Source organism: Condylura cristata, unplaced genomic scaffold, assembly GCF_000260355.1.
Source record: "Condylura cristata isolate star-nosed mole 26May11 unplaced genomic scaffold, ConCri1.0 scaffold00002, whole genome shotgun sequence".
Lineage (NCBI taxonomy): Eukaryota > Metazoa > Chordata > Mammalia > Eulipotyphla > Talpidae > Condylura > Condylura cristata.
Window position 1 is genome coordinate 73,472,904 of NW_004567103.1, and position 23,341 is coordinate 73,496,244.

Sequence of the window (23,341 nt, forward strand, 5' to 3'; positions counted from 1 at the left end):
ATCTTAAAAAAAAAAAAATATATATATATATGCCAGGATAGGGGACTCCCTGGTAGTACAAGGGGTTAAAGCGCACCAGTATGGGGCCCTCCCATACTGGGCACAGTGGGTTAAAGCACAGAACTAAGAAACTACTGCTACTTCAGCATGAGTTCGATCCCTACCCACCCTAGAGGTGACCCACATGGCGCAGCAGACCTCTCCTGACCTGGTGCTGCTTCCCTCAGCAGTGTCCTTCCTCCATCTGCCTATTCTACTCCCCACTGTCTCTGGTGAATCCTCTCCCCGCCCCTGTACCTCTGGCCTGTACCCCAGTTCTGTATAAATCTATAAAATAAATAAATAAATAAAAGCACTACTATGAAGCTATCCACAGAACAAATTTGATCCCAGACAAGGGAGATTACCCACATGGTACAGCAGACCTCTTTTGTTTTGACCATTTCCCTGAGCAGTGTTTTTCAGTCAGTCTGCCTCTTCTATTCCCCACTCTATCGCGGTGAATTTTCTCACTTTCTTCCTTTCTCCCACCTCACGCCTACACCCCATCTCTTGTATTGCATGAAGAAATAAACCTTTAAACAAAAATGTACCAAGATTATTGAAGTATAATTTACTGCTGTAGGGAAATACACAATTTTCTAACTAACTGTGTTTTGACAAATGCATGTAGTTATGTAGATGCCACCATCAGGTAATAGACCATTTCCACCATCCAAAAAATTCCTGTGTTGCTCTCCTCCCCCTATTCCAAGCCCCTGACTAACTTTCTGTCCCAGTTGTTTACACTGTTTTCCTATGGTGTTTATCAGCATCACTATCTGGAATGAAATGAACTCTTAAGTTATAATTTAGAACTATTCTACACTTTTAAAGGTGGATCATTTGTGTTATTGGGTATAGTGATAGATTCTTCCTTTTTTATTGCTGAAAGGTATTCTATTCTATAGTTATACCAAGGTTTTATCAAAGGACCAGCTGATGCACAACGTGTTATCTCTAGTTTCTGATCAAAATGAGTTATTATGACCACAGCCACTATGGACATTCATTTGATAGCTAATATTTAATTGGACACAGCTTAGACATGGAACTTTGTGATGTGTGAAAACAGTGAGAAGATTCCTGCACTAATTTTGTATCCAGTCAATTAATTGTATACAAGTTATTATTGAGTGAACAGTTAACCTCTCTGTTCTTTTATAAAATATGCATGATATAGCACTATTTCAGCTTTTAAACTAGCATAATTTTATGCTGCATAATATGGTATTCTTGAGTTCTCTAAGAAGAAATAAGAGGTCACAAATCCATTGTTATAAACTTTATAATATTAAATTATATGAAACCAGCATATATAATATTTAAAATTAGGGGTCATTTGTATCTAAGTTCAATCATAAATGGTTTGATAATATAATTTGCCTACTATATTTTAAAGGTCATCATGACAGCTTTCTATTAACTATGAAATCTAATTTCTTTTACATTAGAACTTATTTTGCTATTTCTACTAGATAAAACATTTGGTAAGTATTTTCTTTCAAAATATTTTAACCTTCACACCTATCTCTTCTTTATTTAGATGGGTCTGGGAAAAACAATCCAGGCAATTGCCGTTGCTTATTTCTATAAGGAGGAATGGCCTCTTTTGATAGTGGTCCCGTCATCACTGAGGTACCCTTGGACAGAGGAAATAGAGAAATGGTTACCAGAATTAGGTCCACAAGAAATCAGTGTCATTCAGAATAAGACTGATGTTGGGTAAGAACAACTTTTTAATCTTTGAACTTAAAAAAAGACTTTCTGTATATAGTTACTATATATATCAATGCTTGGAATGAATTAGCACTTACTTAATCATAATTTCCAATTAAAAGAGTAGTAGGGAAAATTTTGTTTTGCATTTTAAAATTGAATTGTTTATCTAAACCCTAACACCACAGTTAATGTTTTATGTTTTTAAATATGAATTGTTTATCTAAACCCCAACACCATAGTTGATGTTTTAAGTTTTTAAAATATAGCATACTATTCACATAATGAAAACTATGTATACTTTTGAAGATAATGTAAAGTACCTACTTTTCACATACCTTAAATGTACTTAACACTACTATAGGGTTAAAAAATAAATTTTGCAGTTTTTTAATGAGTTAATTGAAGCTTATAAACTTTTATTATCAACAAGTATGGTAGAATTTTGCTTCTTTTTGTTACTTTTCAAGTTTCATATATATCTCAGTTATGTTAACCAACTTTGCTTTTGTTATTTATATTTTAATATTTTCTATATCAATAACACTTGCATTATTTTTTATTTGACATACTCAAAATCAATTATTGTGTAGTCCCTGTTTTTTCTCCTTTTATTTTCTAGCCATTGGAATAAGTTAATCAGTTTGAATATTGAAAACTTAATACATTTTCTAGTAAATCATACAAAGTATAATATTTCCAGTTTCAAAATTACTAATTACTGAGCTCCAGGTACAAAGCAACCTATGTACTTGAAATGTGTCTTTAAATACTGAAAATAATTTCTGAGCCTAAATAAAAAGCAGTACATCTGCTTGATATATATGTCTATAAATACATAGTATTTTTATTGTGTTATTGTATTCGGTTGTATTCTCTAAGATTGATCAGATTTAAGAGATTATTAGAGTCTAAATTATTATAATCTGATAAGGAATATTAGTGATGTATGAATTATATTAATAGTTCAAAAGATAAGGAATCATTTTATCCCAGTGTTTTCTGTGTGAGCTCCAGCCTCTTCTCTGACCTCAGCATTCTAGGGCTAAGGACATTTTTGCTGTAACAGTGACATGGGGACCCTCACTGGTAGTGTAGTAGGTTAAAGCACAGCACTATGAACTATCCACTATAGCACACGTTCAGTCCCCAGCGAGAGACGTGACCCACTTGGCATAGCAGACCTCTTCTATCTCACTTCTGCTCCCCTCAGCAGTGCATTTCAGTAGATCTACCTGTTCTCTCCACTCTGTCTCTGGTGAATCCTCTCACCCTCCACATTTCTGGCCTGTACCCTAGTTCCATATGAATAAATAAATAAATCTTTAAAAAAAAAAAAAGATCATGGTGCAGTTTCTTGCACTCTTCTCCTTTTAGAGTTATTGGGGGAAGCAGTACAACACCAAGTGAAGTAAAGATCTATAATTGCTCAACTTGTGTTGCTTTGGAACCAAGTTGGTCCCAGAATCTAATGGCATTTAAGCTATGAGGATTGAGAGCTTTGAGGTCAGGGAAAAATTACCAGTGTTTATGTTACTTAATTGAGGTATAATTGCTTTTTGGTTCAGTTTACAAAGCAATAAACCATGAAATGTTAAATGTTACATTTTATAATAAAATTTGTATATATTCCATGTTCATTCCTAAGTTACCCTAACCCCAAGCATTACCTAACTTAAACTCAGTTTTATCCTTAAAATAAGTTAGAAAACAAATTTTATCTTCAGCTGGATCTTCCTTCAATAGGGAAAGCTTTTAGACTTTGACCCTGTACTTGAATGTAAGTAGTTTAAAGCTTTAAATGGCAACTAGTATTACTGCTACTCTGACTAAAGCTTTTCCATCATCTTTCTCACCACCTTTTAAAAGCTACTAATAGCTTTCCTGTGCCTGAGTCTTGCCCAAGGAATCTGAAATCCTTGATGTTTATTTAGTCATTCATTCACTCATACAGTTAAATAATATCTGAATTGTTTCCCATGTCAGAAATAAACTCTCTTCTTACGTTCTGCTTATCATGTTTCCCTTGATAGTCTTTGTTCCACTCAAAAGAACATTTTCCAAAGAAATTCACATTTGTTTTTTCTTCTCTTTCAGGTTTACTGATAGAAATGTAACTATTTTTGGATTATTCTAAGATTTGTTGTTAATCATGGTAGTTAAAAGAAATGTACAAAACATGGTTTTCTTCATGGAATTTTGCTAAAAATCTGGAACTTGTTTTTTGCCTTTTCATTTTTTTTTTAAAAGTTATTCTCAGTTAATTGTTTTAGATTTCTGTGTCTTTTTTTTTCTCTTTGAATAGTATGGAAAGCAGGGATCTTAGGAATCTTACGAAAGATTTTAGGCTTTCTTCCTCCTGCTTCACAATAGAATTACTTTAAAAAATATGCCACGATGGGCCCTCCCTGGTGGCACAGCGGGTTAATGCACTGCAAAAGAAGCCTAAGCCACTTCCACACAAGTTGGATCCTTGCCTGCCCCGGAGGATGGCATGGCAGACCTCTCCTGACCCTCCCGCTGCTCCCCTCAGCAGAGTACTTCATCGATCCGCCTGTTCTGCTCCCCACTCTGTCCCTGGTGAATCCTCTCACCCTCCGCATCTCTGGCCTGTACCCCAGCTCTGTATGAATAAATAAATAAAATCTTAAAAAAAAAATATATATATATATGCCAGGATAGGGGACTCCCTGGTAGTACAAGGGGTTAAAGCGCACCAGTATGGGGCCCTCCCATACTGGGCACAGTGGGTTAAAGCACAGAACTAAGAAACTACTGCTACTTCAGCATGAGTTCGATCCCTACCCACCCTAGAGGTGACCCACATGGCGCAGCAGACCTCTCCTGACCTGGTGCTGCTTCCCTCAGCAGTGTCCTTCCTCCATCTGCCTATTCTACTCCCCACTGTCTCTGGTGAATCCTCTCCCCGCCCCTGTACCTCTGGCCTGTACCCCAGTTCTGTATAAATCTATAAAATAAATAAATAAATAAAAGCACTACTATGAAGCTATCCACAGAACAAATTTGATCCCAGACAAGGGAGATTACCCACATGGTACAGCAGACCTCTTTTGTTTTGACCATTTCCCTGAGCAGTGTTTTTCAGTCAGTCTGCCTCTTCTATTCCCCACTCTATCGCGGTGAATTTTCTCACTTTCTTCCTTTCTCCCACCTCACGCCTACACCCCATCTCTTGTATTGCATGAAGAAATAAACCTTTAAACAAAAATGTACCAAGATTATTGAAGTATAATTTACTGCTGTAGGGAAATACACAATTTTCTAACTAACTGTGTTTTGACAAATGCATGTAGTTATGTAGATGCCACCATCAGGTAATAGACCATTTCCACCATCCAAAAAATTCCTGTGTTGCTCTCCTCCCCCTATTCCAAGCCCCTGACTAACTTTCTGTCCCAGTTGTTTACACTGTTTTCCTATGGTGTTTATCAGCATCACTATCTGGAATGAAATGAACTCTTAAGTTATAATTTAGAACTATTCTACACTTTTAAAGGTGGATCATTTGTGTTATTGGGTATAGTGATAGATTCTTCCTTTTTTATTGCTGAAAGGTATTCTATTCTATAGTTATACCAAGGTTTTATCAAAGGACCAGCTGATGCACAACGTGTTATCTCTAGTTTCTGATCAAAATGAGTTATTATGACCACAGCCACTATGGACATTCATTTGATAGCTAATATTTAATTGGACACAGCTTAGACATGGAACTTTGTGATGTGTGAAAACAGTGAGAAGATTCCTGCACTAATTTTGTATCCAGTCAATTAATTGTATACAAGTTATTATTGAGTGAACAGTTAACCTCTCTGTTCTTTTATAAAATATGCATGATATAGCACTATTTCAGCTTTTAAACTAGCATAATTTTATGCTGCATAATATGGTATTCTTGAGTTCTCTAAGAAGAAATAAGAGGTCACAAATCCATTGTTATAAACTTTATAATATTAAATTATATGAAACCAGCATATATAATATTTAAAATTAGGGGTCATTTGTATCTAAGTTCAATCATAAATGGTTTGATAATATAATTTGCCTACTATATTTTAAAGGTCATCATGACAGCTTTCTATTAACTATGAAATCTAATTTCTTTTACATTAGAACTTATTTTGCTATTTCTACTAGATAAAACATTTGGTAAGTATTTTCTTTCAAAATATTTTAACCTTCACACCTATCTCTTCTTTATTTAGATGGGTCTGGGAAAAACAATCCAGGCAATTGCCGTTGCTTATTTCTATAAGGAGGAATGGCCTCTTTTGATAGTGGTCCCGTCATCACTGAGGTACCCTTGGACAGAGGAAATAGAGAAATGGTTACCAGAATTAGGTCCACAAGAAATCAGTGTCATTCAGAATAAGACTGATGTTGGGTAAGAACAACTTTTTAATCTTTGAACTTAAAAAAAGACTTTCTGTATATAGTTACTATATATATCAATGCTTGGAATGAATTAGCACTTACTTAATCATAATTTCCAATTAAAAGAGTAGTAGGGAAAATTTTGTTTTGCATTTTAAAATTGAATTGTTTATCTAAACCCTAACACCACAGTTAATGTTTTATGTTTTTAAATATGAATTGTTTATCTAAACCCCAACACCATAGTTGATGTTTTAAGTTTTTAAAATATAGCATACTATTCACATAATGAAAACTATGTATACTTTTGAAGATAATGTAAAGTACCTACTTTTCACATACCTTAAATGTACTTAACACTACTATAGGGTTAAAAAATAAATTTTGCAGTTTTTTAATGAGTTAATTGAAGCTTATAAACTTTTATTATCAACAAGTATGGTAGAATTTTGCTTCTTTTTGTTACTTTTCAAGTTTCATATATATCTCAGTTATGTTAACCAACTTTGCTTTTGTTATTTATATTTTAATATTTTCTATATCAATAACACTTGCATTATTTTTTATTTGACATACTCAAAATCAATTATTGTGTAGTCCCTGTTTTTTCTCCTTTTATTTTCTAGCCATTGGAATAAGTTAATCAGTTTGAATATTGAAAACTTAATACATTTTCTAGTAAATCATACAAAGTATAATATTTCCAGTTTCAAAATTACTAATTACTGAGCTCCAGGTACAAAGCAACCTATGTACTTGAAATGTGTCTTTAAATACTGAAAATAATTTCTGAGCCTAAATAAAAAGCAGTACATCTGCTTGATATATATGTCTATAAATACATAGTATTTTTATTGTGTTATTGTATTCGGTTGTATTCTCTAAGATTGATCAGATTTAAGAGATTATTAGAGTCTAAATTATTATAATCTGATAAGGAATATTAGTGATGTATGAATTATATTAATAGTTCAAAAGATAAGGAATCATTTTATCCCAGTGTTTTCTGTGTGAGCTCCAGCCTCTTCTCTGACCTCAGCATTCTAGGGCTAAGGACATTTTTGCTGTAACAGTGACATGGGGACCCTCACTGGTAGTGTAGTAGGTTAAAGCACAGCACTATGAACTATCCACTATAGCACACGTTCAGTCCCCAGCGAGAGACGTGACCCACTTGGCATAGCAGACCTCTTCTATCTCACTTCTGCTCCCCTCAGCAGTGCATTTCAGTAGATCTACCTGTTCTCTCCACTCTGTCTCTGGTGAATCCTCTTACGCCCCTACACCTCTGGCCTGTCCCCCAGTTCTTGTATGCATAAATAATTAAATCTTAAAAAAAAAAAAAAAGAACCCAAACATGGGCTCTACTCACCATTGATGAGGTGTTCAGAAATGTGAGATGCCCTGCAGTATATGCTATAGTTTTGAAGTACCGAGTATTATTTTGCTCAAAATCTCAACAGCACCTAGGCTGTGAAACCTTACTTTGTTTATGGGAAGACAGATGAATACTCATAATTATTTTAGTATCTACATTTTCCACAATCTTAGGTGCTTAGCAAGAAAGTGAATGTTCTTATCCTATTAAAATATGGCATACTGTGTGTCTTCCAATGACCATTTAAGCAAAACAAAATTGCTTAATTTTAATTGGGATTCTGGTTTTTTGTTTTCATTTCACTGTGAAATCTTAGTAGAAAGTGGGTTTCATTTATATTCCTATTACCTTAATTTCCCCCTTTTTCTTCTTTCTTCGCTGAGCTTGTCCCTAAAGAGTTGTATTGTTTATGATAAATTGGTCATGGAAATATTTTAAAAGTACATGAATTTTATTTTCTAGGGGAATATCGACCAGCAAAGTGACAATTCTGGGTTATGGTCTTTTAACCACAGATGCGGAGACTTTGATAAATGCTCTGAATAATCAGAACTTCAAAGTAGTTATAGTGGATGAATCACACTACATGAAGTCTAGAAATGCAGCCCGCAGCAAGATTTTATTGCCAATAGTGCAGAAAGCCAAACGAGCCATTTTACTTACAGGAACTCCAGCTTTGGGAAGACCTGAAGAGGTACTAAAATTTTTAATATGATCTTTAGAATAATGTGAAAAACAAAATTACCTGTTTTACAATTTTAATTTTTAAGTTGATGCCTGCCTCAAATGTCAGAATATATTGTGAATTTCTAAGTAGCTTTAAATAATTACCTATGTCTTTTGTTAGGGTTTTTTTTTTTTTTCTATTAACATATGAACCTTTGCCATGCTTGAGCATGTATATGAGAAATAGTGTTTGGTTTTTGTTATTAATAGAAGAAGCAATAGAGGAGTTTAATAATAATATGTATGCCTCCTGTACACATAGTTATATATTGTAGTTAGAGCTACTTTATAGGCTTTTATACTGTATTACATAATGTCTTATGTTTTTCTTTCACTTTAAGAGCCATGTTTGCTAAGATAGAGAGAAACTAGAATTTATATATAGAACAGATAGAACAAATGGATAGAAAATGGATGAAAGCATTTGTTATCCATTTTGATTTTACTACTCTAAGACGCAAAGGGGATATGGAGTTATTAGAGGGTTGAGAAAAATAAATAGATGAAACACTTATGAATTTTAAGGTTTAGCATAACCTAGGGAAATGTCTGTTAAGGAACACTGTGTCTGAAAAAAATAGGGACTAGTCTTATAGACTTACTGTGAAAATTAAAGGAAATATCACCTTAAAAATACTTTGCCCAGTGTCCTGACACAAAGATACCATTCGACTTTGTAGTCATTGTTACTATTAGTTTTTAAGCTAAACCTGGGAGACAGCTACGTGTCACATCTCTGCTAGCATTACTAGGGCTTTGCATTTGAATTCCACCCTGAAAATATTCTGAGACACACATAACCATATGTAGACAGTAATGGTAAAATGCTTGGTTTTACCTTGTATGTTAGTTTTGTTATTGGCCATTGGAAGTTGGGAGTGGACCCCAGATAATTATAATGGTTATTATACCTTTATAAAAAATTGTGAAATGTCTCATTTTATCAAAGAGAGTATGTAGAGGAAGATCATAGTAAAGTGAGTATTTGTCTAGTGTTTATCTCCCATAAAAGAGAGAGCACTGAGAATAAAAATAGAGGCTCTTATGTCCCACTATGATTACATACCAGTATTTTCACTCCTGACCCAGGATAACTACTGTTCAAAGCAAGAGTGAATCTGGTTTTGTGAAAACCTGATAATATACAACTTGGAGGTGTGGAACTCTACGAAAAAGTAAATAAAATTACAAATTCTAGATTAGAAACTTTGAAGCTGGGAAGAGTGAGTCCATGAAGTTTTTCTTCTTCAAGATTGATTTGGATATTCAGGGTCACTTTATATATATATGAGGATTTTGTTTTTTTTTGTAGAGCTTGGCAGTTTTTACGAAGTTTGGATTTTCATCAAGTTTGGATTTTCATACATAATAATACACTGATTCTCTATATTACTTTGCTGTTTATTGGCTTCTTAAGTCTCCAACTCTATCAATTTGGGACATCTTTACATTTATTTATGTCTTTGACTATTTTCCAACAGTATTTCTTAGTTATCAAAGTATGTCTGAATACTGTTTTTACAAATATTTTATTCTTTTTGATGTTACTTTCAATGGGATTGTTTTCTTAATTTTACTTACACATTGTTCATTCCAAGTGTATGGAAATACAGTTGATTTTGTATCCTGCAATTGTGCTAAATTTATTTATTAGTTCTAATAATTTCTTAGTAAATTCTTTAGAATTTTTCATATTCAAAACCATGTTATGTATGAATATGCACCTTACACTTACAGAAATGTAGGTGGCTAGATGGATGGATAGATAGAGAATTATATAAATCCCAGGGATCATTAAAAGTCAGTATGTATAGGGCCCTCCCTGGCGGTGTAGCGAGTTAAAGCACTGCACTAAGAAGCTTAACCCACTTTCTCATGAGTTCGATCCCCGCTTGCCCTGGAGGAGATCCACATGGCGTGGCAGACCTCTCCTGATCTGCCCACTACTCCCCTCAGCAGTGTACTTCGTCGATCTGCCTGTTCTGCTCCCCACTCTGTCCCTGGTGAATCCTCTCACCCTCTACATCTCTGACCTGTACCACAGTTCTGTATGAATAAATAAAATAAATCTTTTTTTAAAAAAAGTCAATATGGGCACTCCCTGGTGGTGCAGCGGGTTAAAGCACAGCACTAAGAAGCTAAAGCCACTTCTGCATGAGTTCGATTCCCGCCTGCCCCGGAGGTGACCACATGGCGCGGCAGACCTCTCCTGACCCGCCCGCTGCTCCCCTCAGCAGTGTACTTCGTTGATCTGCCTGTTCTGCTCCCCACTCTGTCTCTGGTGAATCCTCTCACCCTCGGCATCTCTGGCCTGTATCCCAGTTCTGTATGCACTAATAAATAAATCTTAAAAAAAAAAAAAAGTCAGTATGTGTATATTACATTAAATTCACTGAAAGAGAATGTATATACATGCTTATGTAGACAGACAAAACATATGAAAGTATACTGACAAAAAAGAAAACAGTTACCCCTGAAGAATAGGAAGGGAGGCACAATGAAGAAAAGGTAGATTTTCTCTTTTTACCTTTTACTATTTTTCAAACTGGCTTATAATAGTAATAATTTATTTGAAAATACTGCAACATGTTAAGAATACTTGTATTGTCACAGCTTTTCATGCAGATTGAAGCTCTTTTTCCACAAAAATTTGGAACATGGACTGACTATGCCAAAAGATATTGCAATGCACGTATCAGGTATGACCCACTATTTCCTATAAGCTCTAATCCTCACCTGTTTACCATCGCTCATCTTTTTTCCCCAATGTTTATGTGTTTTCTGTTTTGCTTTCTATAATTTCCTCAATTAACTCTATGTGGGTGTGGTGTTCTGGAGCTCTTTAAAGGACTTTAGAGCACAGAGGTAGAAAAAAGTTCTTCCAAAATGTTAGCATGACAGCAGTTTACCATTGACATCAAAATTAGATAAGATAGTACTCCCCAAAAAAGGAAATCCAGGACATTTTCTACTACAAATTATAAATGAGAGAAAAGCTCAATACTAATATTTTTTTAAAAAAATCATTTAAAGTGCCTCCTATAGAAACAATATGCAAATGGAATTCATATCAGGAATATAAGCATAGTTTAATATTATGAAATGAACCAGTGTAATTAACCAGGTTAATGAAAGAAGGACTTCATTTCACCATCTCCATATTTACTGCAAAATGATAAACCTGCATCCATCTTTCATTATGATTTTCAGTTCTTTTAATCTTTATTATTTATTTAATATTTAAGACATCCTGGTTTATTTTTTCACAGTATAGGATTTCTTTCGTCAGGTGTAGTCACCAGAGTATTCCCACCACCAGAGCACCCACAGTCCTCCACCACACTCCCTGTGCACTCGCCTTCTCTACTCCTCTTCGCCCTCTCCCCTCCTGATGGCCTCAGATATACGATGATTATAATTTTTAAAAGAAACTCAAGGATTATGTGTGTGTATTTATATGCATATATTCACATACAATGTATATTTGGATCTTAAACCCAAAGCCATCGTCATATGCAACAGCAAAATTTAGAAAAGTGTGTTCATGTCACCTTGATCAGTATTAGGTATTAGAGGTATAGACAATTTAATTTTTTAAAATAATATATTTTCCAGTTTTGAATATTTTTTACATCATTTCTCATCTTTGTACAATGTGTGCTCTCTCATCCCATTTATAGTCCCCATAAAATTTCCACCACCAACTCATCCCTGCACCATCACCATTAGCCCCTTGTGCTCTTCACACCCCTGTTTTGATCCTATTCCCCTCCCCCTTCCTACAGAATGTGTCTGTTTTACAGTTGCCTGTTGATATTGATATTTAGTTTATTATAAGTATTGCTTTTTTTTTTTTTCACTCTTAGGAGGAATATAGAGGTTCCAAATAAGGGGTCAGGGAAAAAAATACTTCAATTTTTGGAAGAAAAATAATAGATAAAACTGGAAACAGAAAAGCAACATTGTCATTATGTACAGGTGATATTATTTATTTGACCCCAGAGGATGAGCTGAAAGATGTTCAAAACAAAATTACTAGTAAAAAGTCATTTATTTATCTTTCTTTACAGAAATAACTGTTTTAAGATAGAATACTAAATAGGCATGATGTTAGACTTGTTGGGAAGTCAATAATTGCAGCTGTTGCAAACTTTAAATGCCAAAAGCTTACCTACAGAAAACAAACATTAACTGGATTCATGTTTTGGGTACTAGAAAAACCTTGGTGGTCAGAAAGCATTTCTCTCTCTTTTTTTTTTTTCTTATTGGAAATTCATGAAAACAAGAATGAATACCTGTCCCTTTCTTGCTTATCAATACAAATGTGGTTTCAAAGAAAACTTGATCTTCATGAAGAATCTTGTTTGGAACAGTTATATTGTTTTTCTGTTTTCTAGGGAAAACCAGTTCAAAATTATTGTGTTTCTCAGAAGACATTCTCTTGCACATTGCATTTTGAAAGCTTGATGTTATTCCTCTACTTCTTTACCGTGAAAGCACTGTGATTCCTTAAAATTTGATTCAGAAAAAGGCACTTCCTGACATTTTGAGTTAGTCTGGGGAATGTTACTTTTTTTTTTCCCATGATGGTTTGATTTTATGAAGATGTCATTTTCACACTATAATTTTTCAGAACGAAATTATGGTTAGTTATTCAGTTCTAAACCATACTTTATATTTGAAATGTCATGAATGCATTAAAAATAAAATTAAATGAAACCAGCAAAATGTAAGTGCTTCTATAAAGTTTTTTAGATATGTAAGTGATGGCAAACAGAAATATACTAAGGTAAATATGGTTTGGAAATGAGAAGTGTGGTTATAGGTAACCACTTAATCTGGTTTGATTTGAGAAGCAAAGAGAGACAGTATTACTCAACCAGAACATCCCATATCCAAAATCCTTTACATCATTCACTCTACTGGATTATATTTAGAGGAAGTTATAAATACAAATATGATTTGGAAAAGGCAGCATATTTCGATGTCAACCAGTAGCACATTAGATCACTGTCATTTGAGAGGCACTGGTGAGATTAAATCACTTGCCCTTTGTCTGATTTCCTCTTACATTTGCCCCCCATTTTTTCTGTCAGTAGGAAGACCTAGAGAATGGCAACTTTAATACATGTTCTTTGGGTAGTGAAGCAGTCAGCATAATTGACTAAAGGAAGAGGACTGTGGGTTCATTAGTTATGGGAGAGGTATGGATGGTGATCACACCTGAGAGGAGAAATCCTATACTATCAAAAAATTAACAAGAATGTCAAATAATTGTACTTAATTAAAATATGTGCTTTTAAATAATTATGCACTTAATTAAAAAAAATAACATCACATTCTACAGTGATACTGACTGTTAAATATAGCCAGATACCTAGGGATCCTTAGTAGTCCTTGTTTAAATTTCCCTGTTGTTGTTTATTTGAAAACAGACTGTAAGAAGAGCCACCACTGAGATCCTTTAAAAATTAATTAATTAGAATCCTCCCTGATGGCGCAGCAGGTTAAAGTGCAGCGCTATGAAAAGAGCTGCAGCCACTACAGCACAAAGTCAATCCCTAGCTAGGGAGGTGACCTACTTGGTGCAGTAGATCTCTCCTTTCTCACCGCTGCTCCCCTCAGCTGTGTATTTTAGTCAGTCTGCCTGTTCTGCTCCCAACTCTGTATCTGGTGAATCCTCGCACCTCCCATACCTCTGGCCTGTAACCTACTTCTTGTATGCATAAATAAATAAATCTTTTAAAAAACTAATTAATCTTTAAAAAGTATACTGCCAAAAAAAGAGTTCATATATATAGGAAAAGAGAATATAGATGATCCAGTTAAATATACTGTTTTCAGCTTTCAGATGGTATTTTACAGATATGTTTGTCCTCTCTGATGTCATACTTAAAGGTTAAAAATATTCTTGAACATCTTCATAGTAATTTGTCAGACTTTCATCACTGCTGATATTGTATGCCAGTTCTACCTTATGGAGAAAAGTTGTGTAAATCTTTACAAGTGGAAAAAGTGCTGGATGACAATACATATTAAAATTAGTTGAAGTTATTCTCCAAAAGCATTAATTAATAGGTCATTGGTAGCTTTAAAAAATTTCTTTTATGGAATTTTATGGACTAGGACCTTTAAAGTAGCATGCGAAAAAAGGGATAATTCTACTCCACTCATTGATTAAAGGTTAATATGGAATTAATCCATTCATTCAAAAACTATTTATAGGGTACCTGTCAGATGGCATTCTGTATGTTAAGCATCAAGTGTGCATTAGGAAACAAGACCAAAATTGCCCCAGCCTTCACCGAATTTTTGAGTCAGACACTAACCAGATCATTAAAGTTGTAAATGAGTCTCATAAAAGGAAGTATAGGATGTTATAGTAAGTGAACTAATCAAGTCAGAGCAGAAGAGATATCCCATGAGTGATACTTCTTTTCATTCTAGGTAGAGAAATTCTGTCTCCTAAGAACTAGATTACGAAAGACTGGTATGAATTTAAAGAAATAAAGTTCAGTTTAGTTGGTTATTCTTTAGTTAATGGAAGAGGGTCTCAAGATAACATGGAGTTAAGACAGGTTCATATGATATATATTCTTATACTTCATTGTAATAATGGTAGTAAAAGGCATTGGAGAGTAGCTTTTGTTTCTTAGTTAGCAGTGTTGTGGGAGCTTATGGTAATAAAATATGCATAAAGAAATTTGCCATTTTAACTGTTTTTAATGTGTTCAGTTCAATGATAGTAAGTACATACACTTATGTAAACACCACCAATATCTAACTCCAAAACCTTTTTCATTATCCTATAATGATGTTGTCTACTTCTTGAAATATAATTACCATTCCCCCTTTTCTGGTCCCTACACTGCAAGGTTTTAGAGTAGGAAGGGGACACGCACAATTAGATTTATAAATTCTTTTATATTTTTGGAAAACATTTTCACACAGTCCAAAATTCTAAACCAATAGAGAACTATGTTCCTTTAAAATAATCTCTCGTTACTCTATTTCCCTTTCTTTAGGCGACTGTATGTATTTTTATGTATCTTTTTTTTAATGTTGAAATTTTTTTTTTTATTTTACAAAAGTTTATTTTTACATCATTTTGTACATTTTTTTTCCCCATCTCAATTGTAATCCCTGCGGGTTTCCCATCATCAAGTCACCCTTGTGCCATCACCATAACCCCGTGCATTTCCCTCCACCCCTCCTGGTTTTGATCCCATTCCCCACTCCACTCCCGCAAAATGTCTCTGGTATATGGTTGTTCATTATTTTGTTATTTTCTCTCCTGGTCCATTGTACTCCTGCTATGAGTGAAACCATCCAGTATTTTTCTCTCTCTTTCTGGCTTATCTCGCTAAGCATGATCTTTTCCAGCTCCATCCAAGTTGCTGCAAAAGACATGTGTTTCTCTTTTTGGTTGCTGAGTAATATTCCATTGTGTATATGTACCACATCTTTTTTATCCAGTCATCTACTTTTGGGCATTTGGGCTGCTTCCATGTTTTTCCAATGTAAATAAAGCAGCAATAAACATGGGGCTACAGGTATCTTTTTCAATCAGTGTTTTTGTGTCTTTTGGGTAGATACCTAGGAGTGGAATTGCTGGGTCGTAGGGAAGCTCCAATGTTTAGCAGTTTGAGGAACCTCCAAACAGTTTTCCATAGTGGCTGTACTAGTTTACATTCCCACCAGCAGTGCAGGAGAGTTCCTTTTTCTCCACATCCTCGCCAACGCAAGTTAACTTTTTTACATAGATGGTAGTATATTATAAGCATATATATATATTGTTTTGTATTTTCCTTTTTTGTCAATTCTTTTGTTTCATATATAATTTCTACATTTTTTAAAATGCTTAGTTTTATTGAGAATATACCATATTTTATGGTCAGCAGGAGTTTGATGGGTTTGCATACAATGAGTTATTCTTCCTGAAATTAGAAGGACAATTATGTTTAGAGAGATGAAAAAGTATAGGATTGAAAGATTGATGAACACTGGCGCAGTGAGAAATTTTGCCAAATAAGGGACAGAATAAAAAATTAGTGTGGTAGAACTGTTAGCAGCACTGAGTAATCACTTTAGGTCAGCAATTCTAGATTTTATTTGAATGGTCTTCTCTAAAGTGTAATTTCCTAGTAACACCATGTAGTGTGGGTATTGCCTTGAAAAGAGCTTATAGTTTGCTCCATCCAAGAATGTTTATTTTTGTTTTGTTATCACTAGCTTGTGATGTGGGGATGTGAGACAATGCATAGTATGCTCTTTTGATAAGAACAAAGCTAATGTATGGGAGTGGAAATCTAAACAAGATGAAAGGTTGCAAAGATAGGAAGGCTATCATGGAGATAGCCTTCAAGTAAAGCTGTTTTTCAGGACATGTTTTAGCTATTGAAATGGGTGCCCAGTAGATTTTAGGAGTAAATTGGAGACAAGTAATAGGAACTACGAAAAAAGAGCCAGAGGTATTATTTTAAGAAGTATGTTAACAAGTGAAAACATCTGAGGAAGGGTGACCAGAAAATGAAGACATTTCAAATTCAGCTCTGGAATGCCTAATATTATTGATTGCCTGCTATATTTAAGACATTTTTCCAGAGCTGCTGGCAATACAAAGATGAGTAAAACATAGTGCTTGTGTGTGAAGACTATAGAAATTTGAAAAAGAGAAGACCTAAAAGGAAAAGTCATTAAATACTTAAAGCTATGTCATATTTTAAAGAAATTGGACTTATGTCTTTGTGGCCTCGGAGGGCAAAACTGTTGTCAATGACTAAAATATAAAAGGGAGGTAGATTAATATAAGTAAGAACTTTTGATATATACATACTTAGATGATTGTCTAAAATAACACTGAAGAATAAAAATGGAAGGGAAAAAAGTGCCATACCATAATGCAGCAAGCGATTGTTGTCATTTTGTCTTTGTTTCTGTCCTTGTCCGTATATCTGATATTTACATAATTTTAGCAATGCGGTCTGCTAATTTCACTTGACATCACCTTGTCTTGTGTTTTCAAATTGTTTTTTAAAGTTGTTTCAATATTTTATTTTTTATTAATTTAAGGATAGTTTATTGCTTTTGGAAAAATAATTCATAGTTATAGTAAATCATACAAAGGGGAAAAAAAAATCTCAGAGGTAACTATTGCTAATTTGTTTTAATAACTTTCTCTCTATAAAGCTCCTCTAAAAATTGATAGAGGAGGCTCCCTGGTGGTGCAGCGGGTAAAGCACAGCACTAAGAAGCTAAAGCCACTTTAGCATGAGTTGGATCCCCGCCTGCCCCAGATGTGATCCACATGGCATAGCAGACCTCTCCTGAGCTGCCTGCTTCTCCTCTCAGAAGTGTATCTGGTCTATCTGCCTGTTCTGCTCCCCACTCTGTCTCTGGTTAATCCTCTCACCGCCCCTGCACCTCTGGCCTGTACCCCAGTTCTGTATGCATAAATAAATAAATCTTTTTTAAAAAATTGATAGAGAGCCTCCCTTTGGTGCATGGGGTAAGTCACACTGCTATCAAGTTATCACTAGCCACTGCAGCATGAGTCAATCCCCAACCAAGGAAATGACCTACGTGGCTCAACAGACCTCTCCTGTCTCCCCCCTTGCTCTCATTAGCAATGTCTTTCAGCAGTCTGCCTGTTCTGTTCCCCACCCTTTCTCTTGTGAATCCTCTCACCTCCACCCCCATACACATCTCTGGCCTAGACCCCTGTTCTTGTATGCATAAATAAGTAAAAAATAAATCTTTAAAAAAAAAAGAAAGAACCAATAGGTGGTTAAGTAAATAGATGATCAGTTTATATAATTAGGACCACATTATAATGCACTTGTATAATATACTTATTTCTCTTGAAACTATAGAATATCTTTCCTTACCAATAACTAAAATACATTTTTGACTACTTGATATGGGATGCCATGTATATTTAACTGTGTTATTTTAAATTGTTTCAACAATCCTCAAGACTGATATTGTATCTAGTTTACAAATGAGCAAACTGAAAAGGTGAAGACATCTGTCCAAATCACACAACTAAAAAGTGAAAGGCAATAATTTGAATACCTTTTGTCCTCTATTTCTCTTTCATCCCCTCTCCAGTGTTTGAGTTATTTAGTAATTCAGTGTTTTGTGCTTCGATGATTGTCTAAATAGAAGAAATGGATTAAATTAATACTGCTCTATAGTAAATCAAATAGTTGACTGACTTTTCTTGGTCCTTTGGTTTAAAGCTATCTCTAGTTTTTTCGTCAAACACTCAAACAGATCTGTTAACTTCCAAAAGGTCTTGTGAGCACATAAAATAACCTTTCTTTTTTTCTTTTTTCCTTGAGGCCTCCCTCCCACAACCTTCTGTTGTGCTCCAGTCTGGACGATTTTTCCTTTAGACTTGGTGAAGAATTTTTTCTTGCCACTCTGCTCTACTGGATTTCAAAATTCCTGGATTCTATGAATTTTGATTTCTGAGGGGGTTTTTTTATGGTCCTCTTTTTGATATTTTATCATTGAAAAATTTCAATATATGAAGAAATTAGAATAATATAATGAACTCCATGTACTTTTCATTGGCTTCTCCATTTATCAAACTATGACCAATCTTGTTTTTATATCCCCATCTACCTCTCAACCCCATGTTATTTTGGGACAAAAATCAGAGATCATGTTATATCCATAAAATATTTCAATATGTATCTCTCAAGGGTAAGAATTCTGTTTATTTAAATAGTTAATTATAATACTATCATTATGCCTAAAAACATAAAATTAATAATAGCACCTTAGTTTCCTTAAAATCTTTAATAAATGTTCAATTTTCTAGATTATCTTGTGATTATCATACTTTCACTGATTTTTTTATATATTCCCTATGCCTTTGAATCAATACCTAAATGAGACTTGTAAATACAAGTACACGTAATAGATATTTCTTGTGTCTCTCTGAATCTCTAGGCTTTTCCTCTGTTTTCTTGTTTTATTTGTTTAACTTTTTAAAGATACTAAATTGCTTTTGTAATCTGGATGTTGGTGCTCACATCTCTAATGGCATTGATTACCATTTCCTCTATTGTCCATACTTCTGTATGTATTTAAATAGAGACTTTAATTAATTTTTTGCATAGAAGAATTGGGGTTTAGATATTTGGTGCAGGATATAAAAGGACTCACCAGAGATCATGGGTATCAGAACAGAACAGGAGGATTTACTAAAGTGCACTGCTAAGCGGAGCAGAGGGCAAGATGGGAGAGGTCTGCTGCATCCCATGTGGACTAGCTCTCTGGGCAGGGATGGAACTCAGGCCATGGCAGTGATAGTGCTAAGACTTAACCCCTAAGGTACCAGGGAGGCCGAAGACTTTAAGTTTTTTTTGTTGTTGTTTTGTTTTGTTTTTTAAATTTATTTATCTGTGCATACAGAACTGGGGTACAGGCCAGAGGCTCAGGGGTGGCAGGAGGCTTCACCAGAGACAGAGTGGGGAGTAGAACAGGCAGATGGATGAAGTACACTGCTGAGGGGAGCAGCGGGCTGGTCAGGAGAGGTCTGCCACCCCATGTAGTCACCTCTGGGGCAGGCAGGGATCGAACTCATGCAGAAGTGGCTTTAGCTTCTCAGTGCTGTGCTTTAACCCACTGTGCCACCAATGAGTGCCGACTTAAAGGTTTTATAATTTTATTTTTATAGGGATAGCGTGTTCCTCTAGTAGAAGGCCCATGATATCTAACAATTCTCATTTTGTGTTATTAGCAGCTATCAATATGAGTACATTAAAAAAAAAAAACACTTAAGGGGAAAGACAAATATCAAGCAAATACCAAAGGCCACTTATATGTGGAATATAGAGAGACAAAACAAAGGGTCAGATAAAGCCAAGCCAGTAATCCTAAACAATCTAACTGTAGAACTGTGGTTACCAGATAGGGAGGGGCAACTATGAGAACAAAGTAGGAAGAGAGCACAGTGGATTTTGGTGGTATAATGTGGGTGTTTTTGTGATAGTTGTGGTATGATAACACCTACATGGGTAGATCCTTTACTTCTAAAGCACAAGGTAAACTACTGTTATTTTGCTAAGAAATAAATAAAATGTTACTCATCTTGTGAAAAGAAAAACATACTCAGTACATGATCTGTCAAGTCATCAAGCATTGCAAAATTGTGATATTCTATTATTCTTCAATTATAAGGAAAATTATTCTCCTCCTCTATTGGTATAGTGATTTAACTTGTTTGGGAAAAAAATGGATAAATGTTTAGTTTATACTTTTTATCCACAAGTTTTCTGACTGTTAGCTTGTTTTGCAGGTACTTTCTCATGTCCAATGAAGGCTTTTACTTTTAAAGTTGGCAAATGTAATTCCTGTAACTGTGTTCTCTTTCAAGATTGTTTTGGCTATTCTATTATGTTGTCATCTAAGTTTTAATATCTGCTTGTCAATTTCTGTGATATCAGTTGAAATTTTGTATCTGCTTATCAATTTCAGGCTATCAGCAGAAATTTTGATACAGATTACATTGTATTTGTAGATCCATTTGGGTGTTTCTACCATTTTCATGTTAATTCTTCCAATCTGTACAGCTATAGCTTTGCATTTATGGAATTTCTTTATATAGTGATGTGTATTTTTCAGTGTACAATTCTTGTGTTTTGTTAATTTGTTTTTAGTGAGCTTTTTTTCCTGTTTGAGTTTTTCATGCAAGATTTTCAGTATATTTCATTTATTATCTTTATTAATGGTTAAATTATACCACCTTTGACAAATAGGAACAAACTTCAATATGGAGTTTTTTGTACAGTCCTTGTAGTCTTTGGCTGCTTTATTCCTATTTAATATGATAAGATGTTCCAGCATTACTTATGCATTTTTTCATCTGTTCTTTTAACATACTTCATGGTTTTCTGGATCTCAGAAGTGTCTTAAGTAATTAAGGGCATAAAAATAAATTGTTAAAATCCTTATATGCCTGCTTATAGATGATCTCTCAATTGGTAAATTAGCTGGAGATAGATAGATGTTTGTGTTGGAATTAGTTTTTCCTCAGGATTTGAAGTCTTTTCTCTATTTTCTTACGTAATCAGTTTCTTATAAGAATCACGATGCCATTCTGATTTTTGATCCTCCACATGTTTCATTTACATTTGTCATTCCCCTTATTTTGGAAGCTTGTAAGATTGCTTTTTGTTCTTATTAATCTTTTAATTTTGCAAAAATGTGCCCAGTTTGGAACCCATTTGATGAGCACTATCCATTTCCTTTTAATATTGAACTTGATGCCTTATGTCTGAGAATTATTTACTTTTAACTTTTTTCTTTACTTTTGTTCAATCAGTTTCTTCTGCAACTATGTATGTATGTACTGGTTCTTTAACATTTTATTTTAGTTTTGGGCAGTGATTTTGGCATAAGGATAAATATCTAGAATAATGGAATAAAATAATAATTCATAAACTGAAATCTACAGTTAGTTGATTTTATTTTATTTTTTTAAGATTTATTTATTTATTCATACAGAACTGGGGTGCAGGTCAGAGATGCGGAGGGTGAGAGGATTCACCAGGAACAGAGTGGGGAGCAGAACAGGCAGATTGACGATGTACACTGCTGAGGGGAGCAGCAGGCGGGTCAGGAGAGGTCTGCCAGGCCCCGTGGATCACCTCCCCGGCAGGCGGAGATCGAACTCATGGGGAATTGGTTTAAGCTTCTTAGTGCAGTGTTTTAACCCGCTGTGCCACCAGGGAGGACCCAACAGTTAATTGATTTTTAACAAGCAACATTAAACCCATTGAATGAGGGAAAGAATCATCTTTTCAATAAGTAGAACCAAGATGATAGGCATGCGAAATAGTGAAATTGGACCCTTATTCATTTCGTATATAGAATTAACTAAAAATGTGTCAAAGACCTAAATGTAATAACAAAAACTAAAGCGCTTTTAGAAGAAAACATAGGAATAAATTCATACTTGTTTTTGGCACAAGATCTTAGATTATGACATCAAAACCAGGAGCAACAAAAGAACAGTAAGGCAAATTTTGCATCCTAAGGATTATTATTTCACTTCATTGGTCACCATTAAGCAATTGGAAAAAAACCTAGAGAATTGGGAAAAAATCTCTGAAAATCATATATTTGACAAGAAACTTTTTCTAGACAATACAAAGAATTCCTCCAATTCAATAATCATAAACTAACTTTAGAAAAAAGGAAAGAATTTGAATAGACATTTCTTCAACAAAGGTATACAAATGTGTAACAAGCACATGAAAAAATGTGTGACATCATTATTCACTAGGAAAATGTCAATCAAAACTTCAGTGAGATACTACTTAATACCCACTCGGGTAACTTGAATCAAAGTTGAATAACTACAAGTGTTAGTGAGGGTGTGGAGAAATTAGAACCCTTGAACTCTGTTAGTGGGATGTAAGCTAGCCCTACTGCTTTGAAAAACAATCTGCATTTCCTCAAATGATTAGGCAGAATTGCCATAGGATAATAATAGAATGTTAGCAAGTTCCATGTTTCTCAAATTGATACACATTTGTGCTGAAATACTATCAGAATCTTGTTAAAATGCTTACTTGTTTAATATTAGTAATCATAATTCAACCGAGCAGGAACTTTGCCTTTGTTAATAATTCTCTCACAGTGTGTAGGTTGTCATAACAGTAGGGGCATGCTATTAGGCCAATAGTTCTAATACCTAAATTCATTTTATCTGTGAAACACCAAGCTCTGTAGTGCTTGGTGTTTCTATCTCCTAAAATCTCAGAAGTCTGGACTATGTTCCCTTTTACAGGCATTTTAAATTGTAGATTCCTTTCTTTTGTCAAGTCATGCACCACTTGTCTATCCGTACTGTGTCTTGTAAACATTGGTGGAAATCACATATCCTTGAATTTTTTCCTCTCCAACTCTTTTTAATGGGTTTGTTTTTTTAAAAAAAAAATGGTTATTTGCTGTCAATTGGTGTTCTCAAAGTAGAAAAGAACAATTTGCTATTTTTAACAACTCAGTGGAGAAAATTAACCCTCTGTGATGGTGTGGAAAATATTTTAGGTGTTTTGTTTGTAATAT

The 23,341-nt window shown here is 34.5% G+C and overlaps 1 protein-coding gene across 7 annotated transcripts in view; it reads left to right on the forward strand.

The window, feature by feature from the left end:
* The window catches only part of ZRANB3 (zinc finger, RAN-binding domain containing 3), a 169,690-nt gene that overhangs the window by 59,533 nt on the left and 86,816 nt on the right, over positions 1-23,341 (forward strand). For 5 of the 7 annotated variants that reach the window (XM_012727488.1, XM_012727492.1, XM_012727483.1 and 2 more), the window contains exons 1-3: positions 5,985-6,163; positions 7,994-8,225; positions 10,871-10,956. In XM_012727488.1, the coding sequence (XP_012582942.1) occupies positions 5,985-6,163; positions 7,994-8,225; positions 10,871-10,956 (497 nt within the window). Of the gene's footprint in view, positions 1-1,585; positions 1,765-5,984; positions 6,164-7,993; positions 8,226-10,870; positions 10,957-23,341 lie in introns of those variants that run through there. The other 2 variants (XM_012727504.1, XM_012727497.1) reach the window with 2 other exon arrangements.